The sequence below is a fragment of the Maylandia zebra genome, linkage group LG14 (assembly GCF_041146795.1).
Source record: "Maylandia zebra isolate NMK-2024a linkage group LG14, Mzebra_GT3a, whole genome shotgun sequence".
NCBI classification, from domain to species: Eukaryota; Metazoa; Chordata; class Actinopteri; order Cichliformes; family Cichlidae; genus Maylandia; species Maylandia zebra.
The window spans coordinates 26999149-27025966 of record NC_135180.1 but is presented as its reverse complement, the minus strand read 5'-3'; the positions used below and the strand labels follow the sequence as shown (position 1 = coordinate 27025966).

General features: G+C 40.7%; 1 protein-coding gene and 1 non-coding gene across 11 annotated transcripts; one reads left to right on the top strand and one right to left on the bottom strand.

Moving 5' to 3' along the window:
* Positions 1-615: 615 nt before the first annotated feature.
* On the bottom strand, positions 616-25145 carry picalmb (phosphatidylinositol binding clathrin assembly protein b). 10 transcript variants are annotated; one of them, XM_076873269.1, is made up of 25 exons: positions 25013-25145; positions 24267-24932; positions 19512-19654; positions 19307-19382; positions 19114-19216; positions 17504-17597; positions 17196-17307; positions 16983-17089; positions 16854-16895; positions 16194-16217; positions 15701-15786; positions 15457-15580; positions 15210-15343; positions 13687-13787; positions 13359-13511; positions 12910-12993; positions 11072-11164; positions 10732-10842; positions 5916-6032; positions 5778-5808; positions 5556-5655; positions 4421-4480; positions 3947-4051; positions 3453-3558; positions 616-2028 (listed from the first exon to the last, which is right to left on the bottom strand). In XM_076873269.1, exons 2-24 carry the CDS (start codon positions 24394-24396, stop codon positions 3466-3468), a joined length of 2223 nt encoding a protein of 740 aa, XP_076729384.1. In that variant the 5' UTR covers positions 24397-24932; positions 25013-25145; the 3' UTR covers positions 616-2028; positions 3453-3465. The 10 variants fall into 10 exon arrangements, with proteins under 10 accessions (XP_076729384.1, XP_076729386.1, XP_076729388.1 ...); XM_076873271.1 differs by lacking the exon at positions 3453-3558; XM_076873273.1 differs by lacking the exon at positions 11072-11164 and having other exon boundaries at positions 25013-25144.
* LOC112431821 (U6 spliceosomal RNA) lies at positions 5002-5107 on the top strand. The gene has a single exon (XR_003022671.2). It is a non-coding gene; the product is annotated as a U6 spliceosomal RNA (small nuclear RNA).
* Positions 25146-26818: the final 1673 nt, after the last annotated feature.

Here is a 26818-nt window from a genome sequence, read left to right as displayed (position 1 = left end):
CACAAATAGTGATGTAGCATCCCAATCCTACTACAGCACGGGTGGGCAATTCATTTTCCCCAAAGCCACACCAATGAGTTCACAGAGATTCAAATTTATACTGAGCAGAACTGAGTTTAGTTTATCCATGTGGTCCTCCACACCATTCCTAGTGCATGCAGCCCCCTGGAAAAATAATCTCCCAACCCTGCAAGGTGTGATCAACATAAAAATTTAATGTCAAAAGCTACAAATTCTTTTAATATCTTCCAATTAGACTTAAGGGTTGAAAGACAGTCAAACTGGAGAGTAAATTTGTTTCTATTAGTATGTTACTATGATTTAAGTATAGACTGTATATGAAAGATTGATTGATTTTTTTGGAGCCAGATGTGAGCATATTGGATGAAAGGCCAGTGATACAACCATAAAGCGCTAACATGTGTTTTTGCTAATTAGAGCCAATTAAAATACCTGATTTTCACTCACTAAAGCCGAAAAACTTCTTGGAACACACTGCGCCCACACAAGATTCAGCACATAATTTAGTGACAGCCTGTTGTGTGAAAACGTGCTATAATCCAGTGCTATCAGGTAAACTGCTTCAACTATTAACTAGCAAAACATAAACAAGAGTTTGTGGAAGCTGCTCTTTATTTGAAAAAGAAAAGAAAAGACTTCAGTCATTGTCTGCTACACGTTCTAATTACATAAAGAAAACATCTGCGGAGACAAACGCAGAGAATATCCTGAATCAAACTTAGGTAGAGTCAAATTTGATTGAATTGCTTTCATATTTCATACATCTTTCAACGTTTGCGTTCAAAGAACAGTCAGGTTTTATATACACAGAGCACCGATCAACAGTGCGTCTCCTCTGCCACCCTGCCCTCGGGATCTTTTATACAATTAATTTACAACTAATCTGCGACTCTTTTCCCCTCCACTGGACACGCCATCCGCCCTCCCACCCCCGCCCCCTCTCACTGAGGAACTGCAGTGTGGAAAGATGTGTGCAACATGAAGACAACTCGTTCACATTCAGAGTAAAGGCAGCCTTGATTACAGTCAGTGAGTCAATGGCATGCCAAGCTTAAAGCAAATGGAGCCCACCACCCAGTGCGACGCCTCAGATTCGTGGATGAAGTGTGTTATTTTTTTGTTTTTTTGTTTGTTTTTTTCCAACTAGTCAGAAAAACTGATCCATTGCAAAGTAAAACCCTAGGCACAGAATCAACTATATACTGTTAACTGACTTGTACTCTAACCCCTGCTCTTTAATTACAACGGGGACTGTGAAGTCCTTCACCTAGTAGAAAATTTTCTTAACACAAAAAGAATATTTAGTGCTCTATCATTCCGCTTAATAGGTGTCATTTATATAATAGCTATTTTTTTTTAACTCTATCTCTTAATGATAGTCTGAGATCCTTGTTTAATGCTGAAGCACTCCCACGTGTTCTGTAGTTTTTACATTATTATTATTTTTTCCCCCCAATCTTAAACCAATAATCATAAATAAATACAAACAACACACAAGGAATGTCTACTGTAAACACGGTAAAAAAGACAAAAACTAAACAGGTGTAAACGTCATTAGCATCACTACTTAGTGACAGTTAAATAACCGTAGGGAATAGATGACTGATGACTGGATCAAGAAAGGGAAGGACTGCTCTACTTTCCCTTCCACTCCCTCCCCTCTGAACATCAACCCTTTATATCCAACCACAGCATGTCCAAATACATCAACATTTAAGTTTCTCAGCACCCAAAACTATCTTTACAGATTACACTGTAAAACGGATAAGGAGTCCTCTTAAGGGGTGGGTGGGTTAGACAGCAGCATCACTCGACGTCTCGGACAAGTTATAGAATAATGGGTGTGAGCTATCGCCAAACGTCATCTGGACATTGTTAGCATGGTTTCTGACAGTCGCTGCACCATTGTGTGAATGTTTCTCTGAAGACTGCAACGAGGACAAAGTTTTGCTGCTTGGGTGCTTTCATCTTCCAAGAGTCACTTCCTTCAAATTACATGAACTGCATCTGCAAGAAAAGGTCATGCACAATGTTAGAAACTCACTAAAATGCCTGCAGACATAATCCAGTCCAGCAACTGTTAACAGTCAAAACCTTACACTGATATATCCTGGCAGTGATAACAAGTAAGAGAGGAGCATTCTCTCTTAGGTCCAGTCGCATAGGCCCTTAAGACCAGTTGATGACTGGCTGCTTGGGAAAACCCAAGTGGTTGCTGAAGTTTGCTAGGTGAAATCTGTTGAAAAGAGGGTGCTGCTCCAAAAAACCCCTCCTTGCGTCGATCACTGACAGATTGCCATGGTCATCTGTAGTTTGGATGGTAGATCCTGAGCTGTCAACTGCTCACCCAGTGGAAGTCAAACTGGGAAATGTGACAAACTGGAAACAGACCATTCACAACTTTTGCCTTACTGTTGAATCCAAGAGCAGCATCTTTCATCCAAACTGCAAGTAACCAAAGCAATCGAAAGGAGATTGGCAACCAGTTTCATCTTGCAACTAACAACAACCACTTGCCAAATGGTCGGGGGATGAATATTTCTTTATCCAGGTTGTTACTGATTAGTCTCTAGGCCTATGTGACTGGGACCTTAAATTAACCCAAAATCTTCATATCTAGGAGTCTTAACACTGTTAACCATGAACCAGCCTGTTCATGAGCACATTCGCCAACGACAGCACCATGAATACAAAGAGCATTCAAATTTATGCCGAAGTGTTTCTTAAGGGCAGGACTTGTTGTTTTTAGACTTCCAGAGTACAAAAACAAACAAAAAAAAGGTACAGAAATTGTTAGCAGCGTTGAACTTCTCCTAATTTAAGCTACAGTAGTTAACAGAATTAGGTCCACCATTAATTAGTGTGGTTACACTACAATAATAGAAACTTGATGGAAATTAGTCTGACAACTGTGAAATTCAGATTAGTGGCTAAATCCCACATAGTTGTTAATTTCTATTACGCTATCTGCTAACGCCATCATTTCAAACACAATGTTTGTTTCTCACATAAAATAAAACACTCTATTTGGATCATGATGATTAATTTAATTTCTCTAATACATGGATATAACATTAGCTTCATTAGCAGCTACTGCTTACGTAGGTTTCTGATAGCAAAATGAGACATTTATCATTAGTATATATATATGTTAGGTCAGAGCTTAGCAAACATGCTGTTAGTTCACCAATGTCTACACAGTTCAGAGAAAACAGGTTTGAGCAACATGTGGTGATAGTGGATGAACTAGGGGTTAGAATGAGTATGGCTAAATCTGTCAATGAGGCAAGCAATCTGAGCAACACCACGTTAACATTAGTAAAAAGCAATACATCTAATCAGATGGATTTATACTGAATACAAATTAAACAAATGGATAACTGGACATGCAAAGCATGCAGGTGCATCCACAAGCAAAGAGCATGATGTACCTAAAGAGATGCTCTACAAGAAATCCTTGAGAGAGAGGTGTGCAAACGGGTCCTGTCCAGGGGCTCGGAGAGGACTCTGGCTGGAAGGACTAGAGGCTGCAGAGGGCTATTTCAGGGAGAAATACAGGAGGTAGGAGGACCAGAGGAGAAGTCAGAGTCAGTACAGAGACTGAAGGAGGGATGAGATTAGTCTGGAGAAGCTGTGATGTATGAGAGAAGGGTTAATTAAAAAAAAAAGAAAAAAGGCTTTTTTTTTGGAACAGGGAGTCAAAACAAGGGAGATGATTCACAGTTTTTGTCCCATTCAGCTCTACAGAGTGAAGGGTTCATTTGTTAAAACTGTCATCATCCTCAGCAATATCACACTGACAACAAAACTTACAGTGACTAATCATGGTGCACATCACAGCACAATGGATACACCAGTTTACTCAACCTGATAACTGTGCAAACTTTACTGTGCATCAACCCGGAGCAAACTAACGTGCACCCACCTGAGCACTAGACACAGAGCTAAAGGGGTTGGGTGGCCTCATGACCGGCTGGGAGTACATCATGGTGGGCGGATTCATCATCCCCATAGAGCCCATTTGTGGAGGCTGCAGCAAGTTAAACATCAATTTCAGAGGGGTCAGTAGTGAGCACAAACAACACAATCACATCATCCTGAATCTCTCAGATCTATCTGCTGATGAAAACTGAATATTAATATTTATAGACTGAATTAAATAAAAACTACTGAGAACTCACCTCTCACTTTACTTATCAGCCTTGAGAATATTTACATCAGCAAACAATGAGTCACTTGACCCACTTTAAGTGCATTTAATTAATTCTCCAAGTGATAAAGAGCACGGGAAATATTTATCTAACAAGCTGATTTGACAACTTCCTGAATGGATATCCAGCTTATTTTTCTTTCACACTTCAAACGAAATGAGTTTTACAGAAGCTTTACACGTACTTACCATGCCATATCCCATCATGCCTGTGGGTGTGGTGGCAGGGAAGGCCATGATCGACGGAGGCTGAGGAGACACAAACAGGTCAGGTAAGACAAGGCAAGGCAACAACATTAAATGTGACAGCCACGGTGACAGGGGTACAAAGGTCGCGACTCAACAGCTGGTCTAGCTCCTTTTTAATTACCTCCTCCTTGTCAGTGCACGCTGATTCTTTACTTTTCATATTGCAAAATATGGAGCGCAACAAATGGAAACCTTTGAGGCTTTGACAAAATTAAACGATGGTTACTTTATGAGCAGATAAAAACCTCTACTCCCACGACAATAACGTGCAGCAACTCTTTGTTTTCCAGCACTAATGTCTGCCATCTAAAGCCCTCCAGGGCTTGTTAAGCTCCACTGATTGTGCGAAACGTTCATTAAAAGAATCCTGAACAACATAGCTTTACACTGCTGTAATTTTGATTCACCTCAACAATGGGTTTGAAATAAAGCAATCAACATTTGATTGAAGTGCAGACTTTCAGCTTTAATTCAAGGAGCTTAACACAAGTATTGTATTAATGTGGCTGTGGTAAAGACCTGCTTGCTTCGGCAAGCGCGTACGCTAAATTGGATACGATACAGAGAAGATTAGCATGGCCCCTGCGCAAGGATGACACGCAAATTCGTAAAGACCTGACGATGCATCTCAAGGGAGGAAACTCAGCATTTTGCTTGATTTAGCATCAAAGTATTTCAAATAATGCCCATATCTTTATGTTAATTTGTCCAATTACTCTGAACCTATTAAAAATGGACTTAATTCGTTAAAACCGTGATTAAAAGCTGAGGACTTGCCCTTCAATCACAGCCTCATCACTTTACTTCAAACCCATTAAGCTGTTGTGCAGAACCAAATTACCAAAACTGTGCCTTTGTCCAAATATATATATATGTGTGTATCTGACTACAGACAGTTATAGACTGTTTAAAGCACCAGTACCTGTTCCAAGGTTCTGTTTATAGCTATGGATGTAATTAGTAACAGATTTTGAGTTTATGTAAGAGAACCCAGATGTTCTGGTTTCATGTCAGCTCTCTATTTGACAACAGAATAAGAGCAAAAAATCTGCAGTGAAAAGTTTGTTTGTGTCACCATGGAGACAGGGTTCCAGGTCGTAGTTGGCGCCGCCTTGGGCTGCCAGTTGGTGCCGCCGGTCATCCTCTTCTCCCCTGGCTGGCTCCAGTGGATGTCACTGCGGATTAACACAGCCAATGTTAGCGCCAGCCCTTAAGTGGCCCGAGAGCACAGAGCCGCTGAAGCGCACGTGCGCATACACACACACGCACACACACAGAGCGACGAAGCATCACTTACTTCTTCATCGTGCCATTTCCAATGCCGAGGTCTGAAAAAGGAAATACAACGAGCAGCTGTTAGCCTGCAAATGTTTCCCCCCCCTTTAATGAACACGTGCTTTAATTAGAGCAGCTAAAAGCAAAGCATCACACTCACTGCCCACAAGGTTGGCCAGGGAGGAGTCAAGGTCATCTGACACCAACTTCTCTGGCTGCTGATTGGACGGCTGGTTAGAGCCGGCAAGAGTCGGTTTCAGGATACCCCCAGTAATATCTGACAAGACAGAACAGAGGACTGGCTCAGAAAAGAAAAGATATTCGTCACAATGTAATAATGACAAAGACCGTCCGTAACAAACACTTAGAACTGGGGCTTATTTTCTTATTATAAATTCTATTTTTCATGAATTTTAATCCTTCTGTGCCAGCTGACACAGTATTACCTTTTTCGTTAATCTAGTAAACATAAAATTACTACAAATGCGACTAACGTACCTCCAGTGTTATTAAAAAAAAAAAAAAAAAAAAGACACTTTTATTCATTTGGATTTTTGTTTTCAGCCCTTTAGCTCAGTTTTTGGCTTCTACCTATTCCTGGAAAAAAAGATATGGCCACAGCTGACAACAGCTGAAATCATTAAAGTTCCTGCAACACTTGTGTTATACCAGAACTAACAAGTATCCAGCAGCCGTGATCAGGGTCCCTTTATCCTCTTTTCCATGCACACCTTGGCGTCAGCTGCCAGCGGTATGGCACCAGCTAGTAGCTAATTAATATGATGTTTCTCTGCAGTTTGGTGTTGCCAGATAGCTTCAAGTGACATTTAGAGATTTTAAAAAAGAAAGAAAAGAAAACAGTTGCTTGTTTGGGCCAAAAACAGCGCTATGAGGGCAGAAAAGGGCGAACCAAAACAGTTTACAATGCCGATTACGAGTTCTGCAGTTTTCTCCCCCAAGCAAAACATATTATGTTAGCAGCATCTGCTTTAAAGAAATTAAAGTAACCACTAACAACGTGTGAAATAGTGGGTTTTTTCTTCTTGAGCGATTCAAAAAGAAAAAAACACCAATAAGTGCTAGAGGTGTGTGCCTGTTTCGGACTGATTATATAAATGAAAAGGATATAATGGTCTGTATGTTATGTGGTTTATTCCTTCTTATAAAACAAAGGTGCCATTTTTGTTTAGAGTGCATTGATAATCACTCTCTAATCCTTTCAGGGTTTTCTGGAAACTGTTTTCATTCTCTGTTCAAACAGATGATTTGAAGAGATTGAATTTGTTATTTCATCATTGAAATTCTGCACATTCAGTAAGTTATCAGTGTTTAAAACACTTCTTAAAATCAATTATACCCACCAAAATACTACGAGTGAAAAATTTTCTTAGCCTAACTCTGATTTGAGGTCTATCATAGAGATGGCACGATACCACTTTTTTATGTCCGATACCGATACCGATATCATAAATTTGGATATACCGATATGAATCCGATATAGTGTGTTTTAATCAACAAAACTGTTTTTTAAATATCTTGCTGCATTTTGTATAAGTTCATACTCAAGTTTAAAACAACAACTACACTAAAGCTATTCTGTTATACCTGTATACAAAAAAAATATTTCATAGTTCAGCAATACTGATCAATCTAATAAACTTAAACCTACACCATCCTCACTATTCTGGTATTTTAAAGAGTACTTAGCATAAATATTAAGCAACCTAACTAATAGGGTTCCAACTCCCAGCAACAACAAAAATAAATAAATAAAAAATAGGGAACCACTAGGGGTGCAACGATATTCGTATCGATATTGAACCGTTCGATACAGTGCTTTCGGTTCGGTACGCATATGTATCGAACAATACAACATTTGTAATTTATTTTATCAACTTTCCTTCTGACGATGCTGTCTGTGTGGAGCGCTCAGTGAATCTGCGTTCGACTACTAGGCTGCACTGTCGAGCGCAGATCCACTGAGCACTCCACACAGACAGCATAGTCAGAAGGAAGAGCGCAGGGCAAGCTAGCAAGACACATGGACCTCCCCCACCCTCATTCAGATCTGGCGTTTGGAATTATTTTGGTTTTCATGTGACGTATGACCCTGAAGGTAAGCGAGTCATGGACTAAAGTAAAACAGTATGTTGGATGTGCCATGCAATGCTCAATTACATTGGTGTGAACTAGTGTGTTAGCGCAGTTAGCTCGTTAACGTGTTGGCCGTCTAGCCCCATGCACGGGGCGATCGGCGGTAGCTCGTTAACGGAGATTTGCCGTGTTGTGGCGTTAAGGTCATTTCAACGAGATTAACCTGAAAGCACTAGTGGGAACACAACGAATATGACTGCACATTTACGCAGACATCATCCTAGTGCAAAGACCAAAACAACAAGCATGCTACTAACTTTAGCCGAGTCATTTAGACAGCTGTTAGCACATGATTCTCCTTATGCTGCTGAGAATATAGCCCAGAAGAAGCGGATAGTATAGCTTTTATTTTGGAAAGAGACATTTCTCTGTAATAAACTCTCTTTTCCAAAGATGAGTGATTCCTCAATCAGATACAGGGCTTGCAATATCGCTAGCCCGACGTCCTGGAGCTAGCGATTTTTTTCAGTCGGGCTACCAAAATCTATCTCTGCCCTGCCCGTCGGGCTATTGTAGGAAGGAAAAATATATGTCAATGCTTTTGCATTCTTTCAGAAATGTAGCTGGGTAATTATGTCATTGGCATCGGTGAGCCACTGTCAATATGTGACATATTGAAATCGTGTTTGAATTTGCGCTTGTTTTTTTGCTTTCACTTTGCAATCGCGCAAACTGTGTATAGAGAGCGACAGCACTGATCTGTGAGTGATGATAATTTGTGCACCAATTCCTCTGACATCGTCTTATTAATCGTTAGCTTACTATGCAAACATGACAAGTGAAATCTCCTGCAGCTTAAACATGTGAGAGGTTGATCGCGCAGAGAATCGCTGAGCTTATGTGAGTCCGTGTGTAAAAGCATTTCAGTTCTGCTGAGCCAAATAAGACAGGTCAGGGTGAAGAAGTGACAGCCAAAGAAAAGCTTACCACAAAACGGAGAAGTTATGACAAATCAGACTATAAGGCAAAAAGAAAGTGCAGCTTTATGGTTTCATGGACAAAAGAATTTCTGTGGCTGCAATATGACGAGCTATATAACCAGGGCTGCACATAAGTGGTCCGCAGGTGCGCATTCGCTGTCAAAATAAAAAACACGCACAAGGGTTAGGGTTAAATTTAAAAACTGTACTTTTGAGTTAAAATATATATTTATAATTTTAATAAATGACAAATTAAAAATGCATGAACATTTTTTTTGTATCGAAAAAATATCGAACCGTGACACCAAAGTATCGAACCGAACCGAACCGTGAATTTTGTGTATCGTTGCACCCCTAGGAACCACCCCTCACGCTCCACCTCATGATGCTTAATCGACGTAATTAACCTTAATTTGATGCAGTGTGAAAAAAAAAATGCACAGAAATCAATTATTTTTCAAGAAATATTAAATAGATTCAACATCTTTCTTCAACAAAATTGCAGACTGCACAGATGGTACCTTCCCAAAGGAAAAAGTACTATAGCTTACTAGGGTGTATATATATATATATATATATATATATATATATATATATATATATATATATATATATATATATATATATATATAAGACTTAATAGTTACTATATACAGTAATGGACTTCTATTCATTTTGCATCAAATTAAAACTTTGGCTGTCAGATAATTATTTATTAAAAGCTAGACATTTTAAATGAGAATAAGAAAGAAAAGTATGTCTTTGTGCCCCCTTTTCCCTGTTAATGCCCTATCGGCCCCCCTGGCTAAACTTTGCTAGATCCGCCCCTGCACAGTTACCAGCGTCAGCTACGTAGAAAAAGATCCTCGAGTAGAAAGTAATATTAAATACATTCTAACAACAGCTGATCAAGCTTAAACGTGCTGCTGTTGTTCAGCCGCTGGTTTCCTCTTTCTGGTGCAAAGTGGGCCAAAAGCAAACTAGAGACACGGACTCGCGACAGAAAAGCCGATCAGCTGATCGTTAAGCAGTTTCATGATTGAAGTAGCAGCAAGAAGAGGCAGTCGCTTGTTAAGCTTAACGCAGGAATGCTTTACATTCAGAGATGGACTTACACACTTGCTTTACTTCTCTCGGGATAACTTTGTCGGAGATGAAATGCCGGGTTGCTAGCGAAGCTCCACATGCTATCCAGACCACCGACAGGTCCCGCATGCCACAGCCGCTCTATTACGTGATGCATACTGCTCCGACGTGCTAACGTTCTGAGGTGAGTTACGGCGTGTTGCAAGTTTTGTGAGGTGCTTTCGTGATATTTAATGGATCGGATTACATTTTTTATTTTTCTCCGATATCCGATCCAGTAATTTAGTACAGTATCGGACCGATACCGATACGTAATATCGGATCGGTCCATCTCTAGTCTATCATCTGTCAGTTTCTTCACTATATGCAGTTTTTTGGCGGCTTGCAGACACACAGACAGTGTGGGGTAAAAATAACCCAGAAGAAAAACAACAGTATGTTCCTGCATTGGCGACTTGCAAGATGGGGCTGAGAGCTGCAGGTGTTTCAGCTGCATCTGACGTCAGGACCAGACACAGCTATCTAAAGCAAATAACATGACTTAGTGCAGTTCTAAATAGCAAGATTTCGCTGTTTTTCTTCAAGCAACTACAGCTAAAATAAATGGTAGAAAAAACAAAACATTAATGTGGTCCACTATCTTTCAGATATTTCCTCCCCCTTTTCCTGAGGAAAAAAAAATAACTTTCTTCAGCTAAGTGAAGGACTGTTTTTGATCCATCATCTGCAAACTATAATTAAGCACTGTCTGCCTTACTAAGAGACAAAAAGCTATGGCACTGGTATTGCCAGTTCACTTGAATGTGAAATCCTTACCATCAGAATTGAGGCTACTGCTGCCTGTGGCTTTGGCTCCAAAAACTGACTCAAAGTCCACTTGCAGTCCCCCCGCTGATGGCTGTGGAGGGGCCTGTGGTGTTGAGTATCCTTCAGAGAGATGAAAGAGAAGAGTGCTGTAGTTACACAGTTACAAGATGAGAAATACTCTAAAAACTGACCACGGCCTGGACCCAAGGTTTCTGCACCAGCACTTCTAACTACAGAAATTCTAGACATTTGAACACAGAGCAGAATAACACAGCTTCCTCTACAGGATGGGGAAAAAAAGCATTGATCTACTGATGAATGAGGCAGAGAGATGCCTTCAGTACTCTACCTCTGAATAGACCTGCTACAGAAGAGGGCTCAGTGGGGAAGGGAGCCTGATGTGGGAGGTGCTGGGCAATGGACACTGGACCACAGAAGGAGTCTGACACGCCACAGGAAGCAAGAAGAACACAAAGAAAAGAAAGACAGGAAGAAAGAAAGTATTTCAAGGCCAGGCCGAGAGACATGGAGGAAGTGACAGCAATATTACATAAAGAAAGACGAGAGCTAACATGTACAAAAGTTATTAAACTCTTAAGCAAAATTTGAGGTGGATATGTACCGCAGCAACCCAAAGGCAAGCATTAAAGGAATAGTTTGACATTTTGGAGATTAATACTAATTGATCAGACTAGCATATGTTACACTTAGCTTAACATGAAAACTGAAAATAGGTGGACACCTAAAGAAAATGGCTGGTGGTAGATCGGATCAGCTGGAGGAACATTATATTTTGATTGGCAGTTGTTCCTGTCAAGCAAGTAATGCAGCTGTGAGCATTCACAAAAGGTCACATGGCAGCTAGCTTGGTCAGACTTTGCTAAATAGCTTGCTTAATGTCAAACTGTTTTGCTGCTGATGAGAAGCATGAACCAGTGAATTATTATTATTTATTTTTTTTACACTGATTGAAAAGACCAATAGTTTCTGCATGTTTTGAAAACCCACATAAAAGAAATGGCTTTTAAATATTTAAGGAAAAAGTCTCAAAGCTCAAAATAACATTACACAAGGCTTTTGACTAAATCCTAGTCCTTTAACCAGGCAGAGAGTATCAACAAAACTGTGATACTGTAAAGAAGTACCAGAGTTTTGGTTGGCTCACGCTGCAGTCTGAGGGGATTTACAGTAGTATTATTTCTGAGTGACACACTGACTAAAAGAGTTCAAACTGTCTACATTTTGACATAAACTCAAGTGACTTTGAACGTGACATGGTTGTTAGTGCCGACAGGCTAGTCTGAGCATTTCACAAACTGCTGATCTGTTGCAATTTTCCCACACTATCTCTAGGGTTTACAGAGCACATCAGGTGCCACTCCTGCCAGCTAAGAACACAAATCTACAGTTTGCACAGCTTCACAAAAACTGAACAAGACTGGAAAAATGTTGCCTGGATTTGGAGTCTCGATTTTTGCTGCAATATTCAGTTGGTATGGTCAGAATTGAGCATAAACATGAAAGGATGGATCCATTCTGCCTTGTATCAACAGTTCAGGCTGGTAGTAGTGATGCAATTGTGTAGAGGATTTTTCCTGGCACACTTCAGGCCCCTTAACACCAACTGAGCATCATTTCATCACCTGCTGCTGACTACATCCACCCCTTTACAATCACAGTGTACCTGACTTCTGATTGCCGCTTCCACTAGCATAATGGGTTATAGCTCAAATGATCTCAAACTTGTTTCTTGAATAGTTAAGTTGGTTAATGAGTTAAGTGTATTCAAATGACCTCCATAGTCACCAGACCAACCCAACACAATATACTTAAGATGTGGTGGAACAAGAGAGCTGCATCATGGATGTGCTTCAATAAATTTGCAGCAACAGTGTGATGCTACCAGGTCAAAATGGCCCCAAATCACTAAGGAACAGCTCCAGAGCAACGCTGTCACAGTCACTGATCCAACCCAGCAACCTAACCAAACCTAACCCTAATTTAACAAATATTACCATTTGTTAAAATATTTTCCCAAAATGTCAGACCTTTCCTTTAACACAAGTTTCTGCCTATATTTCTACCATGGATGACAAAATAATGGCTCTTTGGGGGAGGGAGGGGGATTTGCATAGGATCCTATGTTTGCCAGGAAACATAGGCTGTGATGGGGAGCCATCATAGTACCTGAGATGGAGTGCTCTATCCGCACTGTGCGTTTGTAATTGGTTGAAACGGATGAGTTTGTGTCAATAAAGGGATTGTAACGATCTGGAGAATCAAAAATAGTGTTGGTAAAAGAAGAACATATTTCCACTTAAAGCTCTAAGGCATCTTTGCACTACAATGCAACACCAAACTTCATTAAAAGAGCCCAAACTACCTCCATAGCAGGACATGGAGGACCCTGTTTGGTACATGAGAGGCACAAAGAGGCTAAGAAGCTAACGTAATTTGAGCTTGAGCTTAGAACAGGAAGACAGGAAGAGAGAACTGAGATGTGTATAAGCAGACAGGTAATCAACATTCAAACTAAACCAGCAGAGGGAAAACATGCAGGCTAATCATGCTTATAAGAAGCTACACAGAAATGAACAAGCACGACAAGACTTCTGAGAAACAAAATGATTTGTTACCACCAAACACTTCATGACCAGATGTCCTAGAGGAAAAGCTAACACCGTCTGAAGACACGACAGGTAAGTGAGTGGCATCGACAACGAGTTTTGAGAGGAAAGGGTTAAGGTTTGGCATGGAATCATCTCCAGCTTCAGTAGACGTGAAAGGATCTATGCGGGCAGAAGAAAGAGAGAGAGAGACAGAAAAGCAAAAGACAGAAGAAAGTGAAGAGCAGAGGAAGATGTGGGATTCAGAGTCAGACAACAACAAGAGGAAAGCATGCAGAACAAATAAAGTCCAGAAGCAGATGTTGGTTGGAACGTGATGGGAGAGGCGACAGTTCACCTGCCCATGCTGTCGCTGCTGGAAGCCCTGTGGTGCCTGATTGCATGGAGGGCTGGAAAGTAGGCTGCAGGTCAAAAAGGTCGCTCTCCATCTTCACTGCACTGTGGACAGAAGAAAAAAGCCTGGTAAACAAATCCATAATACAGCCCCGGAAACTGCTTGATTATAGTGTTTATCCTGGTCTCTTCTGACAGATAACCATTTGGAGTTAATGGCCGAAAAGGCTGCTCTAGTGGGGAAGGGTTAATCTTTTTTGTTTCTAAATCAAATATTATGCTTTCATAGCTCTTGTCATATTTAAATGTACACATTGAGCAAAATCACTTTAATAAAACTTTTACTTTGTCATGTGCTCCCTGATCCAGAAATACATCATCTTATACCACCAACCACCATTAGTATATTATTTTAATATAGAAGCATGTGTTTTCCAACCAGAAGTCTCTCCCTTAAGCTTTTCAGTGTAAATACACTCACTTGCTACTTTATTGGGTACACCTGCTCAGTTGCTCATTAACGCAAGTATATAATCAGTCAATTTCATGGCAGCAATTCAATTCATTGAGGCACGTAGACAAGGTCAAAACAACCTGCTGAAGTTCAAATCGAGCATTACAATATTTCAATGAGTGGCAGTTCCTGGGGCAAAAATGCCTCGTTGATGTTAGAGGTCAGAGGAAGAAGGCAGCAGTAACCTGAATAACCACTCACTACAACTACAGTATGCAGAAGAGCATCTCTGTGCACAGATGGGCTACAGGTAGTAGAAGACCACACCAAGTGCAATTGACGCTGTTCTTAAGCTAAGAACAGGAAACTGAGGCTAAAATTTGCATGTTTCAGAAGACTGAAAAACATTTGTTGTTCAGGAAGTCTTGATTTCTGTTGTAACATTCAGATGGTGAGGTCAGAATTAAGTGTAAACATGAAAGCATGCATTCATCCTGCCTTGGTTAAGTCAGGTGGTGGAGATGTAATGGTGTGGGGACATTTTCTTGGCACACTTTGTGCCTATTTGCACTAACGGAGTGTCACTTAAATGCCACCGCCTACCTGAATATTATTGTTGACCATGTCTGTCCCTTTATGACAACAGTGTACTCATTTTCTAATGGCTGCTTCAAGCGCCAATGTGATAATAAACTGACTACACCTCTGGGTTACAGACTGCAGCTGTAGAAGAGGAAGCATTATGAAGGGTGAAACGTACCCGTTATCCTTTCCCTGGGCACACGGTGAGATCATGTAATTTTTTGAATGATCACCAGTCTCAAACCCAAAATCAAGAAAACCAACAAAATACTTTTCAGCTGATTAATAAACTGCTTCAGCTATCTCACATGTACATCCTCTCATGTCATTACTAGCATGAGCATCTCATCGTGACTGTTTGATACCTTCTTCTGCAACGACAATGCCGGCAAAGGTTCCCTACATGTCCTAATTACTCACAATTTTATATGTTATAAATTAGTTACTGAAGCGCTTTCTTTTCAAGTACAAAATATAGATCTAAGCAGTACCCATTGGAGCAGCTGGGTGTAGAGAAGAGATCAATGGCTGGTGCTGTGCTGATAGTGCCCCCAGTGGTGGAGATTGGTGATGTATCAGTCGTGGCAAATGAAGGCCTCTTGGAGAGCTCTTTAAGCCTTTGTTCCTGATGAGTAATGAAGTCCAGTCAAAAAAAAAAAAAAAAAAGCCAACGCTGGGGAGATTTAATGCATGCCACGTGAAATAATGTTTCATTTTTCGTTTCAAAAATGCATTAACCTTGAGAGCTTTGAGTCGAGCCTGTTCCTCCTCGAGAGCCGCCTGCTTCTCTCGCTCATCGACTTTAGTGAAAGACATCCCTGTGCTGGCCAGTGATGACACAGCATTGGACAGAGTGCTGGCCCTGCAGGGAAACAAATTCACACCAGATGCAGTGCAGCACAGATAAGTCAGTATGACTGATCTAATATAAATGTTGAGGTAGTTGCTGTGATCCAAGGCAAATATAAGAGGATTTATATACCTGCTGGCTGCAGTGGAATCTTTGACCTTTTTGCCCTCTAAAGAGGCCAAGTGTTGCTCTAGAGCTTCGAGAAGGCTACTAGGAGCCTGTCGTGACAGAGAACATAGAGTCAGTGACTTCCTGAGACAGAAAATGTAGTCTACATAGACATGAAGACCATAAAAGACAGTGGTGAGCAACCAAGATGGAGTACAAAACACCACACCATGAAAACTCAGGTGTAGACAGCCAATTTATGTCTTTGATCTGCACGTTTTTGGTAGCTTTGGGCTATTAGTTACCCACCACTGATCGATAACTACATTCCAGCCAAAGAGCTACTTTGGATGAGAGTAACATCTGTGTGGGATGACGTACAGCACCACAACACTTTCAGCAACCCGGCCGTTGTTGAAGTGGCGGTGTCTAAGCACAACGGGGCAGCCATTTTACAGGAGATGAGCTATGCTTGCTTACACCTCAATAACATGACCAAAAGTGAACAGAATTTTACCACGGCGAGTGTTTTTTCCTTCAACTGTTTTTCACCACGATGTAGGAGAGAGTCAGAGCAGAGGCATGCAAAAAGACAACACTGAGGCAAGTCACGGACATAGAAGAAGAAGAGTGGAATGATAGTACTTACACAAACTGTGAACTAAAGTGGAAAGATAAGGGGAAAATACAGAATATAAAGGTGGTGACAGTGAGAGGAAAGGCTTCTTAGCTGCAGTTTTTCGGGGGTAAATTATTTATGTAAAACTGGTCCCCCAGACGAGCACAACAGTGTGCACAGTTTACTGTAAATTATGAAACATCTGCCACTATGCAGGCTTCAACTATAGTGTGAGGACTCCACACCTTTATTTACTGTCAGAAGAATTAGAAGAAGGTACTGGGGGCAAGAAGAAAAGAAGGAGATTCAGAAGAGGAAGAAAGAGGATAGGGAACTGGAAAAGAGGACCGCCTCCTCTGGCAGACATGCGCCCAAGAAGGAAATCATGCAAAGTGCCTAATTGTAAATAAAATGTGAGCCGAGTATACTATATTCTAGTCTAACAAGGACAATGCTGAATCAAAAAAAGAAAAAAAAAGCAGTTAGAGCTGGCAATAACAGAAAGAAAAGAAAAGTCTTCCTAATAAGAGTGGAAACCTCAGGTTTTCTGACGCTTACCTGTGAAAGGTCTGGAATGTCTCCTCGATCGATTCCCACCTGCTGTTAGAAAGAAAGAGCGAGTTGTGTTTGCTTCCCTGCACTCACGACAGCAGGAGCATTTGTGGAGATAAATGTAGTCTAATTTACCTCTGCTACTTTCAGGAATTCTGATATCCGGGTCATTCGAGTGAGGAACTTCTTGTAGATGTCCAGACCTTCTTTGCACTGAGTCTTCTTCATGTCAAAGTATTTCTCTGTTTGGTTATATATAAAAAAAAGAAAAAAAACATTGTATTTACTTGTAATGGCCAACAACAGCACAGGATTTACAAAGACAAGGTGAGTCCGCAAAGGTCTTACCAAGCAGGTTGATAATGCCTTCATTATAAGCAGCAAAGAGCCGGATGGAGTCTTTGAAGAGCAGCATGAAGGCTGCATTGATGACTCCATTAGTCAGCTCGTTGGCATTGACCTGAGGGAAAGCAATCAGCCGAGACATTTATCTTTAAAGCTTCTGCACAGCGATTTGTTGCCACACAAAAAACAAAAAGTCTGCTTCTGAATTAGGGAAATACAGCAGTCTCGGTGCACTCTGCACACTCCAGATGAGCAGCTTCTTACTACACGAGCTGCAGAACCACGGGGGGGGGGCTTCACCTTAAACTCACATTGAAATCGAGAAGGGCGTCCATCTGGTTCTGAATAATGGGGATAGTCTTCAGCAGCTTCTCTGTGTTCATGGTCCTCATTACGCCGTCCACTCTGTGTGGACACACGCAGAGTCGGAGCAGGCGAGGGCAACGAGGAGAGGAGACATGGGGAAGCAAACAGTGCAGATATTAAAACAGACTGACTTATGGGTTTACACTGATGATAGTGCTGCAAATAGTTACTGATAAATCTGTCAGCAGGCTCTAAAATGTCAAAAACAAAACAGAACAGGAAAATGTTGCTGTAATTTGTCACAGCTGAAGGGGAGATCAATCTGAAGCCTAGAGATTTTCAGTTAACCTCCTAAGACCCAAACTCTTCCATGGCATGCATTTTTAATTTCTCTTTGATATTTGGGCATATTGGGGCATATGAATGTAAAAACAAAGAATTACCAATTTTTTTTTTTTACCTTATTTTTGTTTTTAAGAAAAATAAGCGCCACATATGAGGATATTCGTTTAAAATTTTGATAGAACAGTAGCAGTAAAATGTCCTCGTAAGAGGATATCAGGCCCTTGTAGTGCAAAATTGAGTATTTTGGTCTATCCATCCATCCATTCGCTTCCGCTTATCCCTTTCAGGGGCGCTGGAGCCTATCCCAGCTGTCATAGGGCGAGAGGCGGGGTACACCTTGGACAGGTCGCCAGTCTGTCGCAGGGCTAACACACAGGGACAGACAACCATTCGCACTCACATTCACTCGCACATTCACACCTAGTGGTAATTTGGATTATCCGATTAACCTATCCCCACAAGCTGCATGTCTTTGGACGGTGGGAGGAAGCCGGAGTACCCGGAGGAAACCCACGCGAACACGGGGAGAACATGCAAACTCCTCACAGAAAGACTTGATGTTGGAATTGAACTCAGGACCTTCTTGCTGTGCGGCAACAGTGCTAACCACCTTGCCACCGTGCTTTTGGTCTAAATAACCCAAAATGTGATGTCCACATATGTGGACGCCAGGTCCTAGGAGGTTAAACATACACAGCTTCAAAAAGTTGTTTTAAAAAATTAAAAATTGAAATCTTTATACTGGAGAAGCCAGAACAAGCAGTACCATTTAGCACAAAGCTCTATTGTCCAGCAAACTGAGTGTCATGTTCCTCCATTACAACAACAAAAAGTATATACTAAACTTTATTTGGAAAACAAATTACAGACGAATTACAACAATTCTGTTAACTCTGCTGTGGAAGTATAAAAATGCTCAACAATTAATCTTTTGTGGATCAACTGATTAATTTATCATTTGCTATTTGACTCTATGTAATTTTTAAAAAATGGGTTATTACTATTAATTTGATACAAGTTCTGCTGAGACGGCTTAACAGTCAAAAATGCAAAAAAAGAGCCAATTTAGACAACGTATTTAAAGACCTCTCTGAGCCGTGAGTAACTGATCACTATATTTCACTATTTGATGAATTAAAACAACCCAGCTTTAGTCACAATGAGCATTATTATTTGCTTCAGATGTAAACATTCTTTCTTTAAACATATTTAAAGGGAAAGCAAGTTTACAGCTTTTATTGTAGAATAGGAAATCGGTTTCAGTGCTCACCCGCGTTTAACTTTTGTGAAGTCAAAGGCAACCTGTCTGTATGAAACTGCTTTCTCATTCAGGTATCGACTATACCTCCTGATGAATGTAGACATGTCATAGCCTGGAACGCAAGACAGGAGGTGACAAATAAGCATTTATCACAATTTACGTATTTTGTTGAAACTTCCACGATAAGAACAAAAAACGTTACCTTGTAATCCACTTTTGTCCAAGAAGTTACTGAGGTTGAAAAGTGTATTCCTTGAAGCCAAATACTGGACAAAACGCTGCAGGAGGCGTGACAACAGTTAAGGCAACATCACTAATTGGTGAAACAGACACTCAAATATTCTGCCATTAAAGTGGAACCAGTTCATTGGCTTGGATCGTAATGGGAATGGGATCAAGTGTCTCACCTCGTTACCGTAGACCATGAGGTGGTGTGTAGTGATGAGGGATTTAAACACAACCACCCAGCTGGTGTTGGTGGTCCTCTCAAACAGCGAGTCAGCCAGTTGGGGAATGTTCACGTTCATCTCGTTGGTGCAATGAATCAAATCTTAAAACAAAAGAGATTTCATACAGTTAAATTACAGTTTTTAATAACTGGAGGCTGTCCAGTGTTGTCTACTGCAGTCTGAATGAGGCATTTTACTGCTTTTTATGGCTTATCTGAAGCTCCACTGTTCTGACCTGTGGCCTGAGATCCCAACAGCTCCCATTTGTCCGCTGATTTAGATGCATATTATGCCAACAAACATTGAATAATGTTCATCAGGAATCCATTCCCAGTGTATCATTTTTTTTTGTCAGACAGGCCTTATGTTGAACCAGCAAACAGACCAACACCTGCCGCTGTCTACTGTGACAAATTAGAAACTAACAACAGATGCGCAAACTTAAAACTGGTCTCCGGTGTTCATCTAATTTCCATGTTTTCCAAAGCAGGTCACTGTGCTCACAGTAGTTCAACTTGTTCACCTGTTAACCCCAACGCTGGCAAATAATCCCAAAAATTGCGACACAGGCTAATTCACATTACTACGTTTTGTGCTGGCGATCAGTCGAGACAAAACTGAAAATGGTGAAGGAAGACTGTTCAAAATTATCTAAAAATGCTGTAAAGACCAACTATGTTACTGATGTTTTCTAATCTAACACAACACCATCAGCTTAACAGAAAACACCATTGATAATACTATAAAATACAATCAGCTAGGACACTGTAAATGATAAACTGTTAAGAAACTGTCCAACATATGTGGATAACAGAATTATCATTTGCCAAACAAATGTGACCAACAGCTCTAAAATCTGAGTATTTCCCATCTCGTTTAGTCATTTTACAGTTTAAGTTCATATTGTTGGACATAAAATAGGTGAATATTTGATCACAAATCTCCAAGTCCAATACGTGCACCTAAAAAATTATACTGCGTTGTTGATCTCTGTATTATTAATGGCAGCTCTGGTGCTGTTTCCTCTAACATCTGCCAAGCTTTTTTCTGCTTCACATAAAGTCTATGCAGTTAATTAAACAATCACACCAGTAACTTACAGATCAGGTAGTAACAAAAGGTTCTTGTAGTCCTGAAGTCCTGCTATTATTCTATCCAAAATCCTCTGGAGCAGTGAGGTAAATTGGCCAAATAAGGGTATTTAAGAAAAGCGGTTTTCCACATAAAATCTGCATGATAATGACTAAATCATCATACTGTTGTTTGAGTACAATCAGGGATCACTGCAGCAGAAACCTGAAACTAATCTAGCTTATTACTGGCAGCAAACCACCCTTCTATCAGACCAGTATAAAGTGCAGGGCATAAGATGTTAACCATACATGTTCTGTCCCACTTCCTCTGATCATATGCTCTCCCCGCACCCATATGCTGGTTGAATGATACTACTCGAAGCAGCCGAGTACATCAGTGCTAATGACCCTGCCATTCACAGAAGCGATCAGACTGAAGAGGTAATTGGGCCTCCATTTCTGTCCTATATTTGACTTTTCAAAAGGCGGGGGACTCTAAGTAGGACAGGATAACCTTCCACAGAAGCAGCAGCAGAGAAGTTAGCATGGGTGGCTGAACTGCCCAGAGAAGAAAACGACGACAGAGAGGAGACGAGGCAGGAGGAGGAGGAAGAAGATGGGGGAGGAGGATGCACTGACAGCACTGTCATGTTATAATCAGCCTGCTAAATGTCCACAGTGGCTGACATGAACGATTTCTAAGTGAATCAATTCACAAGACACAAATGTATTCATGTAACTGTCATGACAATGAGTGATGCCACTGAACTGTGCATTAAAAATAAATCCGCATTTAGTCCTCATTATGCAGTTTAAATCCATGTAACGACAATCAATGCAGGATCAGCTAGAACGTGTTAAAAACAGGGCTTTATTTATAAGAATATTTATAATAGAGAATAATTATTTGCTGCTAGTTTATTTTATCTTGGAAAAAAAATTGAGAGAGAGAGACTATGCGAGCACAATGATATAAAAGAGTATTTTTATAACACTGATTTGTGCCTGTGACCCAGAAATCAGTCTTAGTGTGTCATCTTAAACATGCCTTTAGTCCTAAAATGCATCAGAGTGAGGACAGAGCAACTAAGAGAAAGGAGGCTTTCCACAGGAGCTATAAGACAGGATATAAATGATGAATTAGTTACTTATTGTGATAACTTAAAAAAACAACAATGACAAAAATGTAAATGTGTGTAAATTCTTCCACCATGTTTTGACTGATCATTGTGAACTTTTTAATACTGATCTGACATGTTTCATAAAATAAAGTTACATTTTGGCCCATTGACTCAGCGTCACTCGTTCCTCACCTCCACTACTCAAACTAAGCAGTCACTCAGGTACTAATAGCAATAACTAACAGAATTTATTGATTAACTGAATAACAAAATTAATTATCAACTACTCTGCAGATCCTCTGCACACTCTGCTATTGAATTCCCCATCTTTACTTAAATGTGACTTTAAAGTAAAGGTTGAGGTTTAAACTATGAGACACCTTTTTTCTTTTCTTTTTAAAAATTTCTGGCATTTTGTGGATCAAACTGTTAATGAGTCCATGAGTCTATGTTAATGATGTCTACTTAAAGCTGATTATGATTACCAGTCAGACAGTGTCACATAAGAGGTGGCTATCAGACTTTGGACTTTTATTTATGAAGCACCTGTATAGTTTTAATAGATTCAAAGTTCAGCTACACTACAAGCTACATTCATACACTTGATTTTTACTACTGTGCACTTTGAGCTCTTCTTCCATTCCACATACGCACATACTGCCGAGTGCATCAGAGTATTGAAAACTGACAAAACTGAACATTTGGTTGTCCTGTTTACTTTTTCCTTTGATAAAAGAAGTGCCGATTTCATTAACAATGATGCGGACTGTAGAAAAACTTCTATTACATCTGCATTAAACTGAATGATATTTGACATTTGAGAACTTCGACTTTCTTCTTACACTTGAAAACCTCCATTAAAAAAAGGTGTCTGCTATATCCAGATTTAAGGACAACCTAAAAAAATAAAACATTTACAGACTACAGCTTCTCAAATGTGTTTTCAGTCTCTACAATAGGCCGCATAAATGATCAGATTCCTATAATGTTCCCTCTGCATGCATCTGGAGCCTGAAACACTCGACTACACACACACACACACACACACACACACACACACACACACACACACACACACACACACACACCTTTACTGTCATTAGTCATGTGTTTTAAAACTTTGTGAAATATGTGAATCTGAAAGAATTCTGAGGATTATACAGATTAAAATTTACAGATATTAAGCTAACTGTAGCTTCTTTTACTCGTAACGCACTTTTTAAAAAGCACCACATGTATCGTTCTGGTGTGTCTCCAGTCATTCACAGTACTTTCAACTCTCTAGTGAAAGTAATCCTCCTAAACTTACTCAAAATGCAGAAAATTTGTGTCAAAATGGAGATTAAAAATTGAGAAAACATAAGTAAGCCTGCCAACCCAGACAACCGACCTTTCTTAAGTGTCAACATACAATAAGAGGGCCTTGTGGCATTATGTACGCACACACATACAGGTTGTCCTGTGTGTGCTGAGACGCATCTCAGTCACGCTGGATTTATGGCTTCTGTTGGGATCAGTCCAACAGTGTATGACTCTGCCAACTTTCACTCATGTCACCTCAGGGGAGTCGTCTGAGCAGAACAACAGGTGTGGAACCTGCAGCTTTACCATCAACCCAAAATACTCACCACAGTTTTAGCTTCTTGAGTCCAAAAACCACTGTGCTGGGTTAGCAGCCTTGAACATGGTAGATAAATATACAATCCCCCCTCCCTCCACACACACACACTGAACTCTTATGAAGACACAGGGCCTTCATAAAACCATGTTCATTGCTTTAATTTCTGTGGATCAAAATGCAGAAAAATATTACCGCTACATCTTTAAGTACACACAAGCAGTGACCCCTCTGATGTACTCATAAGTCAGAGGAGGGTTTAAGCCCCTGTGCCTGCGTCAGGGTGCATATGTATTCTTGTCATAGATGTGTCATGTACTGTCTGTGTCCTTTAAGGTACTCCAGGCACAAACTGTGATTTTTCTTTTTTGCTCCTTCAGTGTCACCTCAGTGTATCAGCAGGTATCAAATTACTCACTCACTCCACTAAAGATGAGAGCATTCCTGGAAATGTTGTGCAAGGGCCCACAGCTTCCTGATATATTTTGTAAGGATTTTCTGTATGAAGCAGCAGTCACATAAGCGAATTACGGCTATAATTTCAAGCTATGAGTAAATATAGGAAGTAGTGGGAGCTAAAAGAAAAAAAAGCTAGGTTTACAGCAACTTATATGTAAAACGAAAAGGCTAAATTAACTGTAAGCATAAATAAAGGCTGTCAATCTTAAGATTCCGTAATTACGTTCAAAACTATTTCAAGAAGGCCTGTGGTCAGTGTTTAAACAATATAACTAATCTCCCTGTCATGAGCAAGCGCTAGCATCTTAGCCTACGTAGCCTGTGCTAAAGGCTTTGAGGCCTAATAGCTCAGCTATCGATATAGCTTAGCTTAGTTTCCACTGGGGAAAAAATTCAGTGGTGGTTTTACCCCAAAACCCGTGTGGTGTTTAAAGATACTCACAATCCAGATGTTTCTTTTTCGGGCCCATTATTTCGTGCGTGGTGGCCTTGCATACTGTTTTCGACACGGCGGATCCCGTTACACTGTGCTGGGCTGCAGTTATCCTGTCCGTAATGCTCTGCCCCGACATCTTCGCTTCCAGTCAGTGCAACAAAAGGCTGTCAAAATATGAGGCTCGTCTGGGTTTGCCTTCAGATATGAGCTCGTACGAAAACAATAACAACAGCAAAAAATTAATAAACCCTCCACCTCCTCCTACACCGCTACCTCACCGGACCCCCCCCGCTTCACCCAGCTTGGTGGAAATGAAAATCAGAACTAAGGCTATGGCAGGCGCAGACCGAGGGAGGGCGGAATAATAAAGACAAGCGAAAAATGACAACAACAATAAAAAAAAATGTTCGGTAGTTTATGTATTGTTGTGCCGCTCGGCTCCGTCCAGAATCAGTCAGTTTTTAAGGATGCCGTGATTGCAAGGTCCACTCGCTGACTCACTCGACCCGGATCTCAGCCTCGCTCTCATCCCGATGTGGCACACCAGATCCCTGCGTCTCTCCGCTCGCCTGCCCGCCTGCCCGCCTGCCTACCTCCGCCGCTCCTCCTTCTCCTCCGCCTCCTCCCGCCGATGTCGCCGCCGCCACCGTCGGTCGGCTTTACAAGCTAGGACTGAAAAAGAGACCACTGAGGAGGGGAAATGGCGGGCCTGCTTTCCTCTTTTCTGTTATGAAGTGGGGAAAAATACTTACACACGACACACTGTGCTGCAGATCCTGAGTCAGATTTGCCTCCTCAGACACGCCACTAGGTCCGCTGCCGTGCAGGTGTGTACAAACTGATCGCAGACCAGCTGAAATAAAGCAGATAGGTTCAGTCAGTGAGGCCTGGATGTCGAGATGAAGCCTGTATTTTGATTGAGGACAGGAGTGTGCAGTGAGAGTTGGACTTTTGTGTTTTCAATATGTACACACTTCAAAGGAATTACTAATACTGAGTTTGAAAAAATACATGTGATTTTAATTTATTTAAAAAAATTTAATGGCCAGTAGGATAAGCAGACCTCCCATTTACATACTTTTCCTGATTTAAACTTAAATGTAGTTTCCTGTTTCGTTTTGGTGTGAAAAGAAGAAGTGGATAGAATTTTATTTTCTCAGAAACTGTTATTATTCCCTGTAAATAATAACGATCAAGTTCCAGTGTGTAAAAATGTGTGATTGCATTAGCAAAAGTGTGGCTTCGGTTTGCTAGAGCAAGCATTTTCCCCAGGAATGGCTGTGAGGCACAATGAGCCCAAGGCTTCATGGTAGGTTGAACGGGTGGTTTATCTTACTCCAGAACACAGAGACTGAACAGTTTTAAACTTGTTATGATAACTTCCTCCCGTCCTTGAGAAATTCCCATTATCACTGCTGAGTGACAATCGCCTCATTTATCTGTCTGGTCAACGTGGACTTGTCGCTAAGGCTAGCCATCCTGTCTCCTTAACAGGGGTTTGTTATTTACACACATCCTCAACCTTTACAGTGAAACATACTGAACTAAATAACATCAGTAAATCATAACAGTAAGTAAGGTTGCAACATTATTAAGAAATGAAGAAAAATTCTACACAAATATCCAATCCAACTTTATTTATAGAGCACTTTAAAACAACATGGTTGACCAAAGTGCTTTCCATTAAAAAACAGTGATAAAAATTAAAAACCATACAAGATATTTAGTAGTTCACATGTAGTATTATTCAGTTCATTTTTATTTTATTTTCTGTGCCAATTCATAACAACAACCGCCCCAGGTGCTTTCATATTGAAAGGAAGAGTCCTCCAGAAGAACCAGGCTCAAGGAGGGACCACGCCATCTGCTGTGACTGGTTGATGGAGAGAAAGGAGAGTGGGAGGAGATGAGGACAGAACACAAACTGTGGGGGAGAGTAGATGAAAGTGAATGGCATGCAGATGTGCTATAACCAACAGGAATGAAAAGAGAGTTGTGGAGAAGTGCTCAGTGCATGATGGGAGGTCCCTCAGCAGCCTGAGCTTAAAGGAGCATAACTAGGGGATTGTTCTAGGCCACCTTATCCAGCCCTAACTATAAACTTTATCAGAAAGGAAAGTCTTAAGCTTAATCTTAAAAATAGAGAGGGTGTCTGTCTCCTGAACCCAAACTAAGAGCTGGTTCCATTTGGACAGGGGCCTGATAGCTGAAGGCTACCATGCTATTTTTGGAAACTTCAGTAAGCCTGCACACTGAGAGTGAAGTGTTTTCTTATGGGATAATACAGTCCTACAAGGTCTTTAAGATATGACACGGCCTGATCATTCAGGACTTTTGTATGTATCTCTCTTTCTACACCCTGTTAGTTCTCTCACTGTAGCATTTTGTAGTTATTGAGTAGTCACAAATGTGTGAACTAGTTTTTCAACATCCCTCTGAGACAGAGCTCTAATTTTGGTAGCAATATACAGATGAAAAAAGGCATTTGTGGATGTTTATTTGGTTTATGTTGAAGGACAAAAAAGGTCCCTAAAAGTAGCACTGTAGGCCCAGGTAAT

Coding starts and splice junctions, on each gene's coding strand:
- picalmb (XM_076873269.1), bottom strand. CDS start 24,396: ATGTCGGGGCAGAGCATTACGGACAGGATAACTGCAGCCCAGCACAGT. Junction 13,512..13,686: donor AGCAGCGACAGCATGGGCAG/GTGAACTGTCGC, acceptor CTGCCCGCATAG/ATCCTTTCACGTCTACTGAA. Junction 5,809..5,915: donor CCTGGCCAACCTTGTGGGCA/GTGAGTGTGATG, acceptor TTCCTTTTTCAG/ACCTCGGCATTGGAAATGGC.